This window comes from Acomys russatus, chromosome 23 (assembly GCF_903995435.1).
Source record: "Acomys russatus chromosome 23, mAcoRus1.1, whole genome shotgun sequence".
In the NCBI taxonomy this organism is placed as follows: domain Eukaryota; kingdom Metazoa; phylum Chordata; class Mammalia; order Rodentia; family Muridae; genus Acomys; species Acomys russatus.
The window spans coordinates 40,100,017-40,121,638 of NC_067159.1; the positions used below are offsets into that span (position 1 = coordinate 40,100,017).

Sequence of the window (21,622 nt, forward strand, 5' to 3'; positions counted from 1 at the left end):
GTTCCTGACACACATCCCAGACAGACAGTAACCAAAGTACAGATTTACATATACCAGGATGACACAGGCCCTGTATGATCTACGGGGAGGTAGAGGAGGGGAGGCACTGAGGGGGCGCAGTACAGATGCAGAGACAATAGATAAGGCAATCGGCGCATGCGCTGGTGCGGAACACTTACCCACCTACACTTGAATTTCAATGGTTCCAAGTTCTTCAGGTCACACTCATGGAAACTCCAAAGAATGGAGATCTGGAGAGAAGATCTCAAGTTGAGGAACCTTTTCCCCCCTGAGTTTTAAGTTTAATATTTAAAACGCTGGTATAGACTAGAGGTGCAAAAAGGTATGTTGAAATACCAATAGCTCAGTTATATTAATTTGTTACTAAACTTAGCTTATTCCTAAGTCGTCTACAGACAATGCTAAAAGATTATTAACCCCACTGGTAAGACTTTTAAAAAATGAAACTTTATCAAAAGGAAACAACCAGTTAGAAATACAGCCTACACGTAGGATATTGCACTAAAACTCCAAGCTAAGGTAAACACACCGCATATAGCTGGCAGTGTGAAAACCAAAAGGCAGGAAGACGTCTTGATGAAATGTTCTATTACAAACTGGTTAAAAACCATCTGAGCACAGTAGAGACTTAAGAAACCTGCCTGTAACTTAACACAACACCTGCATTAACACCTGCACTCCCTAGACCAGGAATATGAATACTGGAAATTAGAAATGCTTTCAGTGGTGCAGCATTCCAGATTTTAGGCTGGATTTCGCTCATTAACACTGTAATGAAAGCTGACGTAAGCACAGTTACAGAGAGGGCGTATTACCTGGCTACCCCAATGAACCTGTGCAAGTAAAGGTTTCCTTCCACCTTACCAACAGTACAGAGATGTTTTCGCCTAAATTCAGTGCTGAGGGTATAAAACCACAATTAAGTATTTTAAAAAACAAACCGCCAATTCCTTATTTTAAGTTTTCATTTTTAAAACCAAAACATGAGTAGGTGCGGCGCATTCAGAATTCCCCATTAGTTCTTACATTACATATTTCAATGACACACAGAAATTTCCAGAAGAAAAAGGCAAATCAAGATGAAAATATTGGGTGATTAACCAAGACACTCATATTATAAGTTAATTCAATAGAGAATTCAAAGAAGTTCTTTCAGGGTTTAGAGAAGAAAGTAGTCTCACTACAGCACACGTTGAATTTCGTGAGTACGTGCTTTGGTGAAAATATTATTCCACCCTGCTGCTCGTCCACATGATGGCGCCCTTTGCTACATAGGAGCTTCTCAGTTTCATGAGGTGCCATTTATCGACTGCCGACTCTCGTACCTGTGCTAAGAGTATTTGTTCAGAAATTCTTTTCCTGTACCGACATGCTGGGCTAGTCGTTTCTTTCTCTTCTATGGGGTTTAGTGTATCTGGCTTTATGTTGAGATCTCTGATCCATCTGCACTTGAGTTTTCTGCAGGGTGGTCAGAACAGACGTTATCTGCAGTCTTCCGCAAGCATCCAGTGTGACCAGCATCACTTGTTGAAGATGCTGTCTTTTTCTAGTGTGTATTTCTGGCTTCCTTATCAAAAATCAGGCGTCCATATGGTCTAGATTCATGTCTACGTCTGCAGTTCGATTCCACTGATCAACGTGTCTGTTTTAATACTAATAACATGCTGCTTTTATTATTATAACTCTGTAGTACAATTTGATATCCAGGATAGTGACGCCTCCAGCATTTCTTTTATTTTTCAGGTTGTTTTTTTTTTTTTTTTAGCTATCTTGGTTTGTTTTTTTTTTTTTTTCTCCATATAAAGCTAAAAAAATTGTCTTTTCAAGATCTGTGAAGAATTGTGTTGAAATTTTGACAGGGATTGTACTGAATCTGTAGATTGCTTTTGGTAGATCGGCCACTTTTGCTGTATTAATCCTACCGATCCATGAGGATGAGAGATCTTTCTATCTTCTGACAGCTTCTTCAATGTCTTAGAAGTTTTTGTCAGACAAGCTTTTTACTTTCTTGGTTTTAGTTATCTTGAGATATTGTCTATTATTTCAGGCTCTGGTGAAATGTGTTTTTCCCCTGGGTTCTTTCACAGTCTGTTTTTTATTTGTATATAAGGCTACTTATTTTTGTGAATTAACTTTGTATCCAGAGATTTTGCTCAACGCGTTGATCAGCTGTAGAAGTTTCCAGTGGAACTTTTAGGGCCATTTATGTATAATATCATATTATTATCTGCAAATAAAGTTACTCTGACTTTTTCCTTTCTAATTTGTATTCACTTGATCTCCTTCAGTGGTCTGCTCTAACTAAAACTTCAAGTACTATATAGACTAACAGGGAGAGAATGCACAACCCTGTTCCTGACTTTACTGCAACTGCTTTGCGTGTACCTCCTTTTAACTTGATTTGGCTATGGCCATGGGCTTGCTGTAAACTGCCTTTACTATGCTGATAAATGTCGCTTGTATAAAGTCTCCAGGAATTTTTATCAAAGGCCTTTTCTGCATCCAATGAAATGGCCATGTGACTTGTCTTTCAGCTTGTTTACATGGTAGCTTACATTTATTGATTTACCTGTGCTCAACTGTAGGATGAAGCCTAGTTGATCATTGCACATGATCATTTTGATATATTCTTGACTATTGCTCATAAGCATTTTGTTAAGAAATTTTGTATCTATGTGTCACAGACATGAGGATAAGTCATAGAGGCTTTGCTTGACAAAGTTCCAGAGACCTTTGGCTGACCACCACTGTCTTAAATATTATGTATGGTCCAGGTGTAATTTTTGTCTAGAAACCTGCCCTTTTCTCCTAAAACTCTTTATTTCTGAGCCCTAATGAAAATCATACAGGGAAACCTTTTCCCACAGAGAATGTTGAAAGAGGGCATCTGGCCAAGGGCTTGAGACAATGATAGTTTTTTTGCTCTGTGAGCACCCAAGCAGAAACTGCGTGAAAGTTAAGACCTTGACATAACAGTACTTGGCTAGATACTGTTACCTGTAGAAACGTTTCCTTAGAATCTGCTTTGAGAGCTATAGAAGGTGGGTTTAGGATGTCATTGCTTTACAGATAATTTACAATAAAGGACCCCTTGGTAGTTTGTCTAGGCTTGGATAGCACATCTATTGGTTTGGGACTAGGAGTAAGCCAATTTTTTTTTCTTTATTAGAGAAAATTTATGCTGTGTTGCTATGACAATCTTATAAACACAATGGCTTTAGCCCAAGGAAATTTATGACTAAACTTTCCCGGATATTGTTTAAGTAGTAATAATCAGGTTATGCTGACCATTGCTTAGAAATTGAATGAGTTTTGCTGTATGCTTTATTATAAATTATACAGAACTTTTTGTATTTCCTTGTTAGACTGTTCTCTACTTTGTGGATTTTTGAATGCCCTATTGATTGTAAAAGATGAGAAAAATCATGATGTAATCTGTAATGAAAAGAATTGAACTTCATTTTAAATAAAATATGGGGGTTGGCACAAGAAGAATGGCAAGCAAGTAACAGACATTATAGAGTAAGCTAGAGACGGAACATCAAGCAAGAAGAGACAAAGGTGGGTGACCAAGCAAGAAGAGAGACAGGAAATAAAGTTCTCCTAGCTTTACAACCTTCAGGATGTACGGGGTATGCTTGAGTCTCCTAGTGTTTCTTTTTCCACCATTCCTCAACAACTAGTTATTCTAGCTAGTTGTTCAACCAGCAGTTAGTTGGTTTCCCTTAACCAGCTGTTCACTGCCTGCTCAATTCTCCCTACTGTGGATCCACCTCTCTTCTCTCTTCACTGTTCCTGGAGCTGGTCTGCGGAAGCAGCACCTATGTTCATAAGAGAAATTGCTCTGTAATTATCTTTACTGTGTCTGTGGTTTGGGTATCATAGTAATTGTGGCCTCAGAAAACAAACTGGGCAATGTCCCTTATGATCCCATTTTGAGCAATAACTTGAGAAGCACTGGCATTAACTTTTCTTTGAAAGTCAGCAGTTATATGTCTGTTTTAACTGCTTATCCAATCATGACTTAACTTTGGTAAGTGGTATGTGTACAGGAAATTATCCATTCTTTTAGGTTTCCCAATTTGGTCTTTAAGTATGATTCTCTAGATTTCCTTGTTGTTATATTCCCCATTTCATTTCTATTTTTGTTAATTTGCATATTCTCTTTCTGCCATTCAATTAATTTGAATGTTTGTTGATATTACTGATTTTCTCAAAGAATCAACTCTTTGTTTCATGAATTCTTTTTTGTTTCTACTGATTTCAGAACTAAGCTTGATGATCTCTTGCTGTCTGCTCCTTTTGGTTGTGATTTGTTCTTTTTGTTCTAGAACTTTCAGGTGCTGCTAAGTTACTAGCATGGAATCTCTCCAATTCTCATTTAGGTGCTTAGTGATATGAACTCGCCTTTTAGGGCTGCCTTTATCGTAGCCTGTAAGTTTGGGTATGCTGTGTAGTCAACTTCATTCAATTCTAGAAAGTTTAACATTTTTTCTTTAAACTTTTTCTGTCTTACCCATTTTTTTTTTCATTCTGCCATGAGCTGTTCATTTCCCATGAGTCTGTAAGCTTTCTGTTGTTACGTCCATCTTTTAATCCATGCAGAGTGCTATTCCAGTTTTCTTGTATCTGTTGAGACTTGCTTTGTGCTCAAGTATGTGGTCAATTTTGAAGTGCTGAGAAGGTATATATATTCTTTTGTGTTTGGGTGAAATGTTCTGTTTATAGCATCAGTTAGCTCCAGTATTTCTGTTTATTTTTGGTCTGGATGACCTGTTTATTGGTGAGAGTTGGGTATTGAAGTCTCCTCAATATCAGAGTCTGAGCATCAGTATGTGATTAACACTGCAGTAGTTTTTCTTCTATGAACTTGGGGGCTCTTGTGTCCAGAACATAAATTCTAAAAATTGCAATGTTCTCTTGGTGGAATTTCCCCCTTTGATGAGTATATAATGTCCTTCCCTCTTTTCTGGTTGGTTTTTGTTTGAAATCTATTTTGTCAGATATTAAAATGACTCCACCAACTTACTTCCTAGGTTCATTTGCTTGGACTATCTTTTCCTAACCCTTTACCCTGAGTGCTATCCTTGATGTTGAAGTATATTTCTTGATTGCTTAAGGATGGATCCTGTTTCTGCATCCATCCTGTTATTTATGTGTCTTTTTATTGCAGGACTGAGACCACTGATGTTGAGATTTATCATTAGCAGGGCTTGTCAATCTGTTACTGTGTTGCTGTGAGCTGAATGTGTGTACAGACACACACACACACACACACACACACACACACACACACACACTTCCTCTCTTTTGATTTGGTTCTCTGGGATTATTTGTTCCTTGTATTTTCTTGGTTATGGTTAGCCTGTTTAGGTTCGAGTTTTCCTTCTAGCCTCTTCTGTAGGGATGGATTTGTAGATAGATGCTGTTTAAATGGGTTTAACATGGATGTCTATTTTCTACATCTATGATGATTTGAAGCTTTTCTGGGCTTGTTATGAGGCTGGCATCTGTGGTCTCTTAGAGACTGTAGTACATCCGTCTAGGCCCTTCTGGCTTTCAGAATCTCCACTGGCAACTCAGGTGTTATTCTAATAGGTCTACCTTTGTATGGTATTTGGCCTTTTTTCCTTGCAGCTTTTAGTATTTTTCTTTGTTTTGTATGTTTAGTGTTTTTACTCATGTGCTGAGGGTACTTTCTTTTCTGGCCCACTGTATCTTGATAGGCATTTCCTTCTTTAGGTTAGGAACATTTTTTTCTACAATTTTGTTAAAATATTTTCTGTGCCTTTGACCTGTGTTTTTTTCCTTCCTCTGTTCCTATTATTTTTAGATTTGGTCTTTTCATAGTGTCCTAGATTTCCTGTATGTTTTTTTGTGCCAGGTGTTTTAGACTTAGTGGTTTTTTTTTTTTTTGATGGAAGCATCCATTTCTTCTATTGTGTCTTCAAGGCTGGCAAGTCTTTTTTACATCTCTTGTATTCTGTGGGTGGAGCTACCCTCTGAGCTTCCTAGTTCCTTAGTTTCCCGTGTCCAGATTTCCCTCAGTTTGGGTGTTCTTTATTGACTCTATTGCCACTTTCAGGTCTTGAAGTGTTTTATTCATTTCCTTCTACTGTTTTTATTAGATTTCTTTGAAGCATTTTTTTCCATTTCCTCTTTAAGGACCTCTATCATATTCATAAAGACCATATTAGGGTCTTTTTATTATGCTTCAACTTTGTTGTGATACTGAGGGCCTGCTATGGTAGGGTTGCTGGGCTCTAGTGGAAATGTATAGTACTGGCTGTTATTGAGTTTTTATGCTGCATCTAAACATCTGGGGTTTGGAAAGTTGTAATTCTAGGTGCTGATATATGCTTTTATCTTTGTTGGGTGGGTGTTCCTTGGTTTCTGTGGTGGTCTCTGGTTCTTGTGAGGGGGTGGGGGCTGTGTGGTACTTGGTAGAGAATTCTTCTGGGATCCTTACAGGTGTGGCCACTGGGGGTTCCTGGCAAAATATGTTTCTGAGTATTAGGTGGTGACACTTAGAAATGGGGATGTGCTAGGAGGAGGGGACAAGGCTCCTCAGGAGAGAGGAAAGCAGGTGTTCTACCAGAATCTGCTTAGTCCTCTGGCAATGGGGCAACAGCATAAGGAGAGGCCACAGCAGGAAGTCTGCTACAGAGCTGGATATGAGAATGGGGGATTGGAATTGGAAGAGTGAAAGGAGGCTAGCTTTCGGCAAATAGAGAAAAAAACAAAACAGAAACCAGAAAACAAAAACCAGGAAACAAAACAGGCCAGAATTTACAAACGCAGCCTGTGCTCCTCCAGTGTCCTAGTCAACAATGGGCACCTGTGTAGCATTACAATGCATTTAGCCAGAGCTAATGTATTTAACCCAGAGCAACCTAGAAGCTAACGATGCCAATAAAGTATTATTCCTGTAATATAACGTCACACTTTAAGTATGAGGCTATTAAAATCACTGACAAAGTAGCTCGCCCACTTCACTTTACTAAGAAAAAAAATTAAAATCTTTGAATTCAGAAGTTGATGTTATAATCGGTAAAATGATTAAGAACAAAAAACATTTGTAAATAAAAAGGCGCTTGTGGCAGAACTTCATTAATTCCATCGCATCCAACAAGGGGAGTCAAGAGCTCTGCTGCATAGGAAGTAAAAACCCACAGTTCTTTGAGCAACACAACTAACAGCTAGTAGGTAGTTAATAAAGTGCAGCCGTTGGCAGAACACGAAGAATAAAAATGCCAACACACAACTGCACAATGTAAATCACCCAGTCCACTAGGGCATCCCACTTCAGAGATGGGGGAGGGGGGCAAGATGGAAATCTATAAAGTATAGGGCCCATGTCTTTACAAAGAACGGTTAGAGAATACTTGAATGTAGTACACTGGGAGACACAACTGTACATTCTGAGTTTTTTCACTATATTACATAGAGAAAAATTATGTAGAAATAAATAAAAGCACTGAGTTGTCTTAATTAAGCTTTGGAAGTAATGCTTCACACGGATCAAGATTTTTCTAAACATCTAACATTTAGGAAAAGCTCCTGTGTGTTGTCATCAAAGAACACCCAAACACAGGGATGAATCCTACACAGGACAGATGAATAAGTTCTGATCAGTATCACTCCTTAGTTGTTTATTTTAAATGTAAAGAAGCAGCAGCTAACCCAAGTAACTGGATTAGATTCACTAAGAAAATAAAATTCACGATAAAAAGAAATTGTTTTTTTTTTGGGGGGGGGTAGGAAAAAGTTTATTCATTACACATCCTGATCACAGTTCTTCACTGATGGAAGCTAATGCGGGAGCCTGGCAGAGGCCACAGAGGAGTGCTGCTTACTGGCTTGCTCAGCTTCCTTTTTCATAAAACCCAGGCCCACCTGCCCAGGGATGGCACCAACCACAGAGGACCGAGCCCTCCCACATCAACCAATAGCTTTGGGAATGACCATGGATTTGCCTAAAAACCTAATCTTATGCAAGTATTTCCTCAGCTGAGGGTCCCTCTTCTAAATGACTCTAGCTGGAGTCAAGCTGATAACACCGAATAGGCATACTCTAAGAGCTGTGCTTAGTCCACAGCTCTAGACCCTTGGACTAAAACAGTTATCACACACACCTAATACTTGGACTGTAACAAGTATGATAGACGTCTTCTTTTAAAAATATAAAGTAAGTACAGCTACTATTAGTAATTAAGTCATTTGAAGCTGGAGAAATTCTTTGTTTCTCGAACTTTCTTTTAACTAGAATTTTTTTCCCCATACATTTTGAGCACGTTCTTTCATCTCCTGAAACTCCTCCTAGATAAACCCACTTCCCTATCCCAATGAATCAGAAGCTAAATGAACGCTACAGAAACACGAGCAGTGGCTAGAATTGCATGTGCTAATGACCTTTATATTTTTAACATTTGTGTGTGCAGGGGGGGGGGGGTTGGTTCTCTCCTGCTACCTTTTGGGATTTAGAGATGAAGACAGGTTGTTAGGCCTGCCGGCACACACTTCTCTACCCACTGAGATTCCCAGCCAGCCCAGCAACACTCTTTAAATCGGAAATAGGAGACTTATTTCAGTCCACTGATGTAAGTAATGAGTTTAACACTTAAGTTCAGTGATTAACCCTTCAATCAAGTACCCAAGGAATAGATTTTTCCTATGTTGCAAGTTAGCCTCTCTTCAACCAATGGCGCTACTAACCGATACTGACGAATGTTAGTGCTTATTGAAAGCATATATTCAAATATATAGCTATAGTATACATAAGGTCACATGAAGAAGCCACTGACTGTATATTAATATGCGAAGAAGAAACCAGTCCCTGGTAGCATGTTTATTATCTTTACTGTATGAAATTTATGTTTTAAGAAATTTAGTCTTTATTGCTTATTGCCATTTAGAACTTTGTTTTAAAGGTGTAACAATCTTCCCCTTCTATTTTGTGTCACTAACACAACTGTATTAAGAAAAATATTAAGCTGGTCATGGTGGTGCACACCATTAATCCTAGTACCAGGGAGGAAAAGGCAGTGGATCTCTGTGTGTCTGAGGACAGCGTGGTCCATAAAATTCCAGGCCAGCGAGGACTACATGGTGAGACCCTGTATCAAAATCAACCAACCAACCAACCAGCCAACAGGGAAATAGTAAACCCTTAAGCAAAATTTCCATTGCTTGCTGATTCGATGTGTCTATTGTAATTGACAGCAGTGACCATGAACTGGTAGGTTTCACATAAGGTGTTAATTCTGATCTCTAAGTGGTTCACTTAAGATTACATGTTTGCAGTTTCCAGGTACACATGGACAGACTTAGTAAGTTCGTGGATGACATGGGAAATGGTACTTGTTCCTTGTTTCTGGTGTCCCTGCCTGCTACTTATCTGGATAGAGAAGGTCTACTCATCCAATAAAGAATTTATAGTGTTTCTAACTTATATAATGAAGGATTGCTTTTGACAGCACAGTTTCCCTCCAACTACTGATTTTATTAATGAAAAATTTAGGTATTATTAAGGTATGCAGTATCTGGATGCTATATAACCAGAAGAAATATGTACCCAAACACTGGACTACAGATCGTCTTTGATTGATTTAAGATTTCTAACTGGTTCCTAACCAGGAGAACCCAGCAGAACTTGACATTTTGGGTTCTGCCCAAGCCAGTGATATGCAGCACGTCTCTTCTGTGGTGCCGGGAACAAGAAGCAGTGGGCCACAGTTCTCCGTCAGCCACATAATCATGGCTTAAATAAGTGGTACTTCAAGGTGCTCAACATGATGTTCAGCAGATGTGTGTAGCAAGTGCAATGCCCAGGTATGCTATTGCCAGGCTTAGGACGGATTCATTGGGATCACTTCCACTGCCAGTCAGAGAGCACCTGTGCTAACAGCTGGCCAGCGGAGCAAGAATGTTTAGTGTTCTGAAACTGCAGTGCTTTAGCAGGGGTTAGCAAACCAGGAACAAAACCCCCCAAACAATTAATGCTATAAAAATGTATAGTTAAAGATCTGTGCTCTGTAATTAAAACGTGAGCTGTATCCAATTACAGGACACTTACCATGTTCCCTCAAGCAGAATGCCAAATCCGTAACAAGCTTTTCTACCAATCAACATCCAGGTTACTTCGCAAGGCTATGCAAGTTCGAGTGTTGTTTGCCACATTAAAAAATAGTTACGATTAAAAAAAATTTTTTAAGTGACTTTTATTAAATAAATTTATTTCTGACACATTCAAATATGGATTTATAAATATCACTCCAACGCTTCTGGCTCAGCAATATACTTTTTATAACTCAGACACCGTACTATAAGAAGTCCTAATTGCTTCATCAATGGGCAAAAATAGGCATCACTCATAGCTTAAAAGTATAGTCCTAAGCGAGTCTAAACTTTTAAACCAATGATCTTCCAGGTATGTGTGCAGTTTTACCCAGCAGTACAGAAATGCTGCCACTGAACAAGTGAATCCATAGCACAGACATCTTCCTTGTGTGTGGGAAGCGGTTTTCTTCCTTATTTATTGAACTTAAACCTTGATATACTGACAGTTTCGTGACACAGACACAAATATTTGAATGAATATACTGCACAGTGTCAATGCATTTTAGGACTAATATGTAATTCAAAAGATGCTTTCCTGTTAAGAGCTGTTTGTGATTAGTTTCAACGCTACCTTATCTGAAATTAAAAAAAAAAAAAAGTAACTAAAAATTTAACTGTGGATATAGCTTAAGTTATTGGGCTCAAAGAAACAGTTCATTTTTTCCTCTGTCAGAGCAGAACGTAAGTATTTATTATTCATATTCTACTCACAAATTAGCACAAGGATATGTCCTAAGATTCAAACGTAAGCACGTCTAAAAAGAAACTTCCCGTTAAGTGCTGATGTAAGGTACTTCCTGAGTTTTGGGTCTTACTGACTCATCTGGGTGCTGGGTGCATAAGGACCAATCACAAGTGATCTCATGTTAGTAACGAAGTTCTAATGTTTAAGTCGTTAAGCAGAAATTTAAAGTAAAATAGTAGCTAAAGGAGCACAAAAATAAAGATGCTTAAAAGCAATGCAAAGAGCGGACTGACATGTAAATTCAGGCATCAGCAGCAAGAATCACTTCAGAGGGTGCTCAGTACACAAGACGGAAGAAGAGATGGAGGGTGACCTTTGCCATGTCTCTTTAACAGTCTACAAATAACTTTGGTTTATCTACCACGTTTTGAAAGAGGCATTTCTCTGCAGCTTTTGGAATACCACCATTCGCCCTACGCTGTTATGAAAAGAGTTACCATAGCTTCCCATAGCGTCTAAGTTACTACTCAAGTGTATTTACCATCAGAAGAAAGTCCAGTCTTAGAAAACACACAGCGCACGTGCACTCAGTGTATGACCCACCAGCGCACTCCGCTGTGCACTGTGGTCCTCTGCTATGGGCACTGTCATGCTCTGGAGGGTCCTTCAGCCATTTTGTCTGTGTCTGGAGTGGAGGTCAGAGGTTGACACCAAGGACCTCTTCTTCAATCACCCTCCACACCTTACCTTTTGAGACAAGGTTCCTCACTAAACTAGGAGTTCCCCCTTTCAGCCAGAAGGATTGGCCATTGCACCTCAATATCTGTCTCTCTCCTCTTTTAATATGGGTGCTGGGGAACCAAACTCAGGCCACCATGGTTGTACTGCTGGCACTTTAGTACGAAAGGAACCACTTCTCTCACTCTCGTTTTTTTTTTTTTTAACATGCATTTTTAAAAACAGCTTCCTCAAAAGACTAAAATTCCTAGTGTAGATGCATAAAGATGCCCATTATATCCAAAGCTTCCATGTCTTATGCGGCATTTCAAAATGTTGTCTTACTTGGCATTTTTCTACATTCTTGAGTCGAATCTCAAATGAAGTTTAAAAAAGAAGCAACATGAACAACTGTAACGTCATTTCTTGATGTAATTCAGGTACTCGTGTAGTACAGCTAAACTCCAAATAGAAACTAAAACCTGGATTTTACCCAGTCTGTTCTAATTCTATTCATGTTTAGGATCCTTCAGAAGGATTCAGCAAAGATGCAAGAAAATAGGAATCGCTGACCATATGGAAGCTACCGAAAAATGTCTTTAAACTCATTCAGCATAAATGAGTTTACATATTACATATTTAATATACAACTGCAAACTTAAAATATCACAGGAAACAAATCACAGAAGGAGCTCTGTTACATGCCAAGGACATTCTGGAATCGGAGCATTTCATCACATGATATTTTACATGGATGATGAGACATGAGCCATGCTTAAAGCATAAAACCACTATGAAAACTTACTATCATCATTGCGTGGATGGGTGCTCCTGTAATACATATCATAGGCTATGTGAAAGGTACGTCATTTGTTGGTAGGTCCTAACAATGCCTTATAGGGAAAACAGACTGCTTTAAAGACAAATTTCTAAATCAGCTACTTACACTTACTTTGAACTTTGTTATTCTAAGCTCAGTTGGACTGAAGAATCTTTATTCTTCCAAGTAAATACAGTAACTAATTTTCCACCTTAAAACAAGGTTTAAAACCACTCCTGGTAGTTAAAGTCATAAACATGAGCCTATTTTAACATTTTTTTTTAATGCTCACAGCAAGAAATTTAAACTATACCACACACTTGATTTTTTACATTTTGTTATTAATGTAACCCTCAAAGCCTATTTCCAGTTCTGTATCTCAGACCATTGTGTGATTTTTCCCAGACACAGTAAAGTTAATTCTTAATTTTATGCACCACTTGTGAACTTGTCCAGTTTTCAAATATCTGTTGGATATATGATAGTTAAAGTTATTTTAAAGCTTCCCCCATAGATAAAGCAAGTTTTCAGTTTTGTTTACCATTCTCATTGCTATAGTTCATCAGCATGCCACAAAACACAGTCAAAAGCTTCTCACTGGCGGGGTCTGTTACACTGCACAGCGACCTTAAATGGTCAATTACAATCTGTGCACCACCTGCTTGGTCAACTGCACTTCTGCCCTCATCTGTAAAACAAAGAGTTAAATTAAAAATAAAATAAAAGAAAGAAATATACCTTACAATTTCAAATACAAAACATAACACGGTTTGCAAACACTGTTTGAAAATAAACCTAAGCAAAGTGACTAAATGTCTTATTGAAAAAAATCAAACAAAAGGAAAACAAAACAAACCAGACATGATTATGGGAGTGGGATGGGGCAAAGAGGCAATCGCTTTTTAAGAGGAAAAGAAAGAGTGTCCTCACTGGTGCAGAATGGGAGCTTTAAAGAACTTCTGGGTGTTTTACTGAGAAAATTCACACCTCTCTCTTCATAACGAAATTGTTAAGATTTTTGAGAGAGCAGGAACAAAATGATATTCTCTTCTGAAGAAATGGGTCCCTGAGGACTAGAGCCCAGGGCCTCACACACGCTTGGCAAGCGCTCTGCCGCTGCACCGTGTCCACAGCCTCCTAAGTAGTAGTAATTGGGTGCTTGTTCCTTAACTTGGAAAACAATAAATATATCTTTTTATGAGTGTTTTTCATGGTCCATTGCCAAAGAAAAGTGGAAGGGACACAGTGTAATTCTAGGTTACAATATACAATTACTAAATAGTAGGAGCAGAGTCTTCAGCTTTTTCTGCCATCCATAAACATACTCTTTTCACTCTTGATTTGTGCTTTATTTTTCCTTATCCTCTCTCTTCTAGCTTACACCATTATAATTTAACTTCAAGTTGATGGCCAAACATACGTGTGAATGTATGATGTGCAAAAGAAATGCCATTCAACTGTTGGAACGTGCAAACAGCTTTAGAGTACTTTCCAACTTCTGAACACAGGAATGGAACGAGTTAAAAGGATATGTACCTTTTAAAGTCTGACCTCTTCAGACGGGAAGACAGCCTATAGAATAGTGCTGTCCAACAGAATCATGATGGTAACATGTGAAAGCCACATGTGTCATACGGATTTATCAGAAACCACATTAAAAGTAAGATAAAATACATTTTAATACGATTTTATTCAGTCAAATGTCTATTATCATCATAACCTGAAATCAATGTTATTAGTGAAATATTTAACATTCTTTGTAATAAACCTTCAAAATACAAGCGCATTTTACCCTAGAAATAACTCAATTCAAACTAAGCACATTTCAGTGTTTCAAGAGCTAAACTGATGACTGGATCCCATAATGGACAGCTTGACTGTAGGAATGTAACAGAAGGATCAAAACAGGAAACACTTCACAAGGAACTATCACCATGAAGCTATTAAACAAAAGCTTTTTCGTTTTCTATTAATAAAACACTGGACCAAGGCCATATACGCTGCTCAATTAGTTGACTATATGAAACTTAACACATCAATTCTTTTGGTATAGACATATACACACATATAGCACACTAACTTAATTTTAAAAAATTAAGGACACAGGCTAAAATGAAACTAACTTCACACCATGTCCTAGCAGTTATACTGTTATATAGATGATACACAACAACACCCATGCTAAACAGCTAAGACTACAGAAAATTCTGTGCCTACAGGCTAACTATCAGAGAAACTAGCTTAGAATGTATTCTTAGAAATTTAAGTTTTAGAGTTGGGAGACTGGTCAGTGGATAAAATACTCACCGTGCAGTATGAGGCCTGGCTTTAGATTCGCCAGAACCCATATAAACATAAGATGGGGGCAGAGCAGCCCCTGTAATTCCAGCACTCAGGAAGTGGGGACAGGGCAATCCCCAGGACATGCTGGCTCCTGACACTAGCCATATAGGTCAACCCTGGGTTCAAGTGAGAGACCCTGCCTCCATGATGAGGTAGCGAGTAATAGGGGAAGATTTCCAATGCCTACCTCAGGCCTCCCCATGAACACATTACATAGCTACACAGACATATGTATATCCCTGAACCTCTAGCCAGGTATGGTATACACTTGTAACCTAGCACTTAAAAGTTTGAGGCAGAGGGACTGCAAGTTCTAGCCAGCCTGGCCCACAGAGCAAGACCCTATCTTAAGACCAAAAAAAAAAAGTAAATATAATTTCCAGCAGCAAAACAACATGTAAAAACTAGTCAATATGTGTATGGATGGTATTTTGGAAAATGATTACTTAAGAGTTAACAATCTAAATATTTGCTATATGGATATATAGCATATCTGACCCAAAGTTTACAAAACTCAAATAGAATGACTTTAGTTAGCTTTCAAAATATAAATTGTGAATGCTTAAGACTTAGAAAAAAAATCTTTAAAAATAGCTATTTTAAGCCCTAGTTTCCTAGTACACGAAGTTATGTTGAGCCCATTTAATTAATTTTGAGACAGGGTCCCACTCTGTATGTCAGTCTGGTATGGAGATTACTCTATAGCCAGCTTTGCCCTTGAAATCCTATCAATAGTCCTTCACCAGCCAGCCAAGTGCTGGTATTACATGGGAGTCAGTTCAAGGCTAAGTTGGCTACCTGTCAACAGAGGTCATCAGTGTTAAAAAGAATACCCTCCACAACAGCCCTTTCAGCCTGCCTTTCAGCCTTTCCTCACCGCCCATCTCCACTCCTCTAGGCTTCCCACAATCCTCAGAAACATATTCTCTACCACAGGCTCCCAGTGGTCACACTAGGCTGGCCTGGGGTGGGCAACCTGCCCTATGTTCCAGTCTCTCCAGACCTACTCAGAGTCCTGCTTCAACCTGATCAAAGTCTTGAGGACAAGAAACACACCTCAACCATAACACAGGCAATTTACAGCAAGCCCACAGCCAACACCATGCCAAATGGAGAGAAGCTCAAAGAATTTCCACTCAAATCAGGAACGAGACAAGGTTGCTAACTCTCTCCATACCTACTCTGAGGAACAGGGGAGGGGGAGGGGGGTAAGGGAGAGGGAGGGAGGGAGGGTGGGACTGAGAGAAGAAGAGCGAGGGGGCTACCATCGGGATGTAACGTGAATAAGTAAATAACTTTTAAAAACTTAAAAATAAGACAAACAAAACACTGCTCAACAGAATAAAACTGAAAATACAGACATAATTCCATATACCTGTGGACCCTGAAGTTTGACAAAGAAGCCAAAAATACAAACTCTAGAAAAGGCAGCATCTTTAACAAATGGTGCTGGTCAACTGTGTGGCCGCAATGCAGAAGAGTCCTGAGATCCATACTTATTGCCCTGTACAAAACTCAGGATCCAGGATCTCAGCACAAGACCGAGACCCCGAACCTAAGAGAAGAGAAAATGGAGAACAGGCTTGAAATCAAGGACGCTCTGAGCACGACACCAATAGCACAGGCACTAAGACCAACGTAAGTAGAACCACATGGAACTGAAAAGCCTCTGTAAAGGACGCCATTATTCAGGCAAAGGGGCAGCCTACAGAACAGGAAAAGATCTTTCCAGTTACGAATCTGATAGAGGGTTAGTATCAAGAACATAAAAAGAACTACCAAAAGGCAAAACAAAAAAACAATGTAATAACGGGGCATAGGACCAAGGAGAGAATTTTCATAAGATCAAACACAAAGGCCTGAGAAACACTTAAATGTTCAACATCCTAGGCTATCACGGAAATGAAAATGGAAACCACTTTGAGGTCTCATCTTACACCAATCAGAATGGCCAAGACTAAGAAAATAAGGACAGCACATGCTGGCAGGGATGCCAGCAAAGGGGAATACTAATTCCTTGGTGGGAGTGAACACTTGTACAGCCACTATAAAACTCAGTGTGGAGGTTCCTCAAAAAGCTGAAAATCAATCTACCACAAGATCCAGCTATACCATGCTTGGGCACGTACTGAAAGGACCCATCTTACTACAGAGATGATTGTCCATGTTCATTTCTGGCATATTTGTACAATGGAGTGTTATTCAGCCATTAAAAAAATCAAATTCACAGATAAATGGATGTACCTAGAAAACAATCATCCTGGACGAGGTAAACAAACAAACAAACCCAAAGCATATACTGCATGTTTTCTCTAAGATGTAGATGTTAACTTTAAGCTTTCTGTATGAGTGCTACAATCTGAATAGCCAGAGGCTAGGGACCAAGTAGTGGACTAGGGAGTAGGAGAGTATCTGCCAAGGATAAGGAAATAGAACACAGTTACAGAAAGCAAAGAGGAAGCCAGAATTGTAGGATTAAGGGTGGTGGTGGTGGTGGTGGTGGTGGTGGTGGTGGTGAGGAGGAGGAGGAGAACAGGTTAAAGGAGAGAACACAGGCCAGGACAACAAACACAAAAGGCCTTACCAAAACCCATGGAAGTCTGCTGGAGAAAGCTTCCTGTGATGAAAAATACACACACACACACACACACACACACACACACACACACACACACACACACACACACACGAAGGAAATTTAAGTGGACTCACCATATAATGTGGAAAGTCAATACCACAACTAGACATGTTCTACTCCAGGACCAGGAGCTGGTTACATCACAGGCTACCGCTAAGTCTACTGCCTGTTCTCCACAATCTGACGATAAGCCGCTATTGCTTAAGACAACACTTACTTAGTCTTCGCACATAGCAGCCAAGCCGCTGTACAATTAACTAGGAAGCATTTAAGTATATGAATCACACAAAATGCCAGAATGAGAGAAAAATTCTGTAAAACACAAAACAAAAACCATGGAGTTCATTTTGTGTTGGACAGCTACTCCTGGGCATGGCGCCTGCCCTGAGGTCTGGTTGATACACCCTGTGACATTCCATCAGGGCAAATTGATTTTCCATTTGCCAGAAGGTTCTAAATAACTTCTTGGTTGTCTGTCTGTGTGCGTGCACACGCGCGCGTGGAGAGAGAGAGAGAGAGAGAGAGAGAGAGAGAAGAGGTGGGAGAGGAGGTGGGAGAAGAGGGGAAGAGGGAAGGGGAGGGGGAAGAGATGGGGGGGGGGGGAGTGTGGTCTGGTTGAGTATGGTGGCTACAGAGCTGGGGAGGCTCTGGGTGAAGTTGGGGGAGGGAAAATACAATCAGATAATACTACACAAAGTTCTTTTCTTTTACTCAATAGTTTTGGTAATACAACAAATAATATTTTAAGAACGATCACTTTCTTTCCTTTCCTCTCCATTCCCATCTTGTGTGTTTAAATCATGAACACTATAGCTCTTTTATCAGAAATTACTCAGAATATAAAATTGATCTCTGTATTAAAACTCCTGTTTCCAGTTTGAGAGGGTAATATAATATACATAGTGTAAGAGTTGCTTTTTATAATTAGTAGCATCTAACTTGTAAAGCAATTTGATGTATTAACTATGGAAATGATAGATATCTTAATTTTTCTTAATTATGAGACATGCAGCCACTGCAGGAACCCACCAACACTTCCAAGCCATACCTCATTCTTTAATAATGGTATGCCATAGAGTACAGTTTCCCGTCCCTGTATGATCATTGTATCCTGCACTAACACTGTCTAAGAACAAAAGGTAAAGATACTGTGCTTCCAATACTGTTCCGTAGCCAAAAGCAAGAAACCACAAGACCTGAACATCAGATCAGGTCTCACTGCTGGGAAAAAGCTAGTAAGTTGGCACTTTACTTTCAAGCACAAGTTATGCGACAATTATAAGAGACTGAGGATAATTACTTTTTTTTTCCAGTCAATTATAAAATGCAGATATTTCTCATGAGTACAATCATGTAGTATGTGGCTTTCCATATTTCGCTTATTTATATACTGTAATTCTTCAGGGTCCACCAACAGAGCAGTTTATACCAACAGTGCCCCATAACTTTCATGCCTGGTTAGTGTTCTTGTAACTAATATATGTCACAAGAACTAAATGTTGCACTACACCTGCACTGGGCTGCACGCTGCCGACGGTGCCTCATGCCTTAGTGGTCACAGCCTTTAACCTCATGTTACGTCCATCACCCAGCTATCAAACCAAACATTTCAGCTATGTGGGCTTGTTTTTACCATGCCAGTTAAACGGATGATAGCTGGAGGCATCAAATGAAGAAACTCTAAGCTTCTACTTAAGTGAACATCACACTTGCCATGATATTTTTAAAAAGCAGAACAGAAAATTCTAAGTCTATGGGAGAAATAAACAGAGCCATTCTAAAGAACGTTCATCTAAACTTTGTTTAAAATTACTGAGAAAAAAAATAAAATGAGTGTGAAGAGTGTATGTATGAGGTGATACTTGATCCAATTTTCTCACGTTCAATGAAGCTTTAGCAAGTAAAAAGCATTTGTGCATGTGTATACATGGGTGTGACTGGGACCCACTGCTCATGAGTGAGGCTGGTCTGGTGGATTAGTCACTTTTCTGTAGCTGTGACAGCAGACTATGGACAAGGAAACTTACGTAAAGAAGTTTATCTGAGTTTATCTGAGTTTCCATTTCCATCACTGTGACAGCAGGTAAGTGGTGCAGCAGACAGGCCTAGTAACTGGGGTGGCTGAAAGCTCACATCTCAACAAGAAATGGAGAGAAGCCGTGAAGCTTGCCCCTAGCAACATACTTCCTCCAGCAAGGCCACACCTCCTTAATCTCTTACACCTATCAAAACAACTCTACCAATGGGGGCGGAGCTTGTATTCAAATACTCAAGACTATGGGGACTGCTCATTCAAACCACCACAGAGAGATTGCCAGCAAGACCCTAGGATGGCCTGTGCTGAGATTTCAAGCCAGCACTACCACCAGGCTTTTTGTGTGTGTGCTGGAGACTGAAATCGGGGCCTTCTGCTTGTGTGGCGATCTCCCCAGTCTTGAGTAGTTTCTTTTACACATTCAGTGTCTTGTGATTATAAATGCACTGCCCTACTCACCGTGTTTTAAAACAAAACTATCTGCACATAATACTCGGCAGGAGAGAATGACACTAGCTCTGTACTTGCTGTCTGTGTGCTACTCAGAAACCCCAGGACACAGGGCACAGAACTGCAGACACGTCAAAGTTACTGACACTCAGCATGAATGAGCAAAGACCTCTGATTCTTAATATTTTTCAGAGCTAAGAACATGGTGACTGGTAAATTGAGAAATCATAAATCACAGTTTTTGCTTTTATTTTACCTCATACTTGGCTTAAAGAATTTATCATGATTAAATGTCACCAAATGGAACTTGGGAAGTCTGAATTCTAATTCAATGTTCTCTTATTAAGCATCTTTTTGAAGAAGTAGTTTCCTTTCCCAGTTAATTTAGAAAAGAAAAAAGCACTTTATTCTTTATCGACTCTGAGGCAGAGCAGGCTCTGCTTTCACCGGCAACCCTTGTCTCATAGTCTAACCCTGGAAGTACAGGCATGTGCCACCAAGCCCAGTGCTAACAGTACAGCAGGACTATTTAATTTCCAGCATCAACTGAGAAGATATTTTAAAAGATTAATTTATGAATAGTTATCTGGCCCCCTTTTAAAGAAATCTTTTTAGGAGCTGTGATATTAAGTTGTCGAACAGCAGTATAAATTGTACATGATGCACAGAGTTGACATATTATTTCACATATAATCAATTCAGGACTTAAAGTGGCAAAACACAGTAGCACAGTTTTTACATTCACATGAAAATTCAGATGGGTGCAGTGTAAGGTATGCACAGTGCAGCTGTAGAGGAGATGGGCGGAGGGCTACGTGAGCCACAACACAAGAATGCCCAACTTCACAAGGAAAACAGTCTTCATTACTTTTTTACCATCTGCTACTAGACACAGGATGAGATGCAATTTCCAACCAATTTTAACTATTTCAAGTTCAGTTATAGCTAATAGTATATAAAAGAAAGGGAGCTAGTTTACTTTAAACCAATCATAAGACACTGTAGGTGTGTTTTCACAAACTAAGGTCTCTGAAAAACTAAATAAAAATACTGGAAATCCTATGATTGTTCCTCATTGTTCAAAAGGGCATTTTTTTTTCCTTTGCTAAGTCTCAAAATTTTAAGAACCGCAGTAAGAACTTAACATTAGAAAAATTCAAGGTAATGACAAAAGTAATTACAAGGCAGTGAGCCCGCCCATGTTGCTGAGCTTGCCCAGCATTTCAGCACGTGGCAGTCTCCTGGTGTGGGGAGGGGAGCAGAAGGTTATCCTGGGCTGTTACTAGCTACAGGGCTTCTTGCTGATTTCTTTCCCCACTGTGTCTATCTCTGTGGTCTATGCACAGAAAGACCTGACATGTGCTGTCTGTGCCTTCTAACAGGAAGCAAACCCTCCAACCCTGCTACTTTTAACTTTTGAATCACTAATTATTATAATTCATATTCTGTTTATTTCTTCAAGTGATTTTTCCTAGACACAATCATGGTAAATTAGGAATTCTTTTTTTTTTTAAAGAAAGGTAAGGAAGTGACTATTTATGCAGAGTCAGGAAGTATATAAACTATAAATAATTTTCGTGTGCTGTTTTCTCAGGGACAGAATGCCTTGGTGTCAGCATAAGCCGTAGCTCACTCATCTTAATTTGGCCTGTGTACTACTGGGCCAGCAGCAAGAACATGTAGAAAGTCCCGTGTGATGTAGCACAGCACAGCGCAGGCTGCTAAAGGCTGCAGGGAAAGCAGGTCCTCCAGCACAGGCATGCTAAGACCCATGAGCTAAGAGCACAGCATTAG

The 21,622-nt window shown here is 39.4% G+C and overlaps 1 protein-coding gene across 4 annotated transcripts in view; it reads right to left on the reverse strand.

Moving 5' to 3' along the window:
* The window catches only part of Rap1gds1 (Rap1 GTPase-GDP dissociation stimulator 1), a 138,423-nt gene that overhangs the window by 31,858 nt on the left and 84,943 nt on the right, over positions 1-21,622 (reverse strand). For 2 of the 4 annotated variants that reach the window (XM_051165982.1, XM_051165981.1), the window contains exon 5: positions 12,904-13,050. The exons of the other annotated variants lie outside the window; for them this stretch is intronic. In XM_051165982.1, the coding sequence (XP_051021939.1) occupies positions 12,904-13,050 (147 nt within the window). The remainder of the gene's footprint in view (positions 1-12,903; positions 13,051-21,622) is intronic. 4 annotated transcript variants of the gene reach the window in all.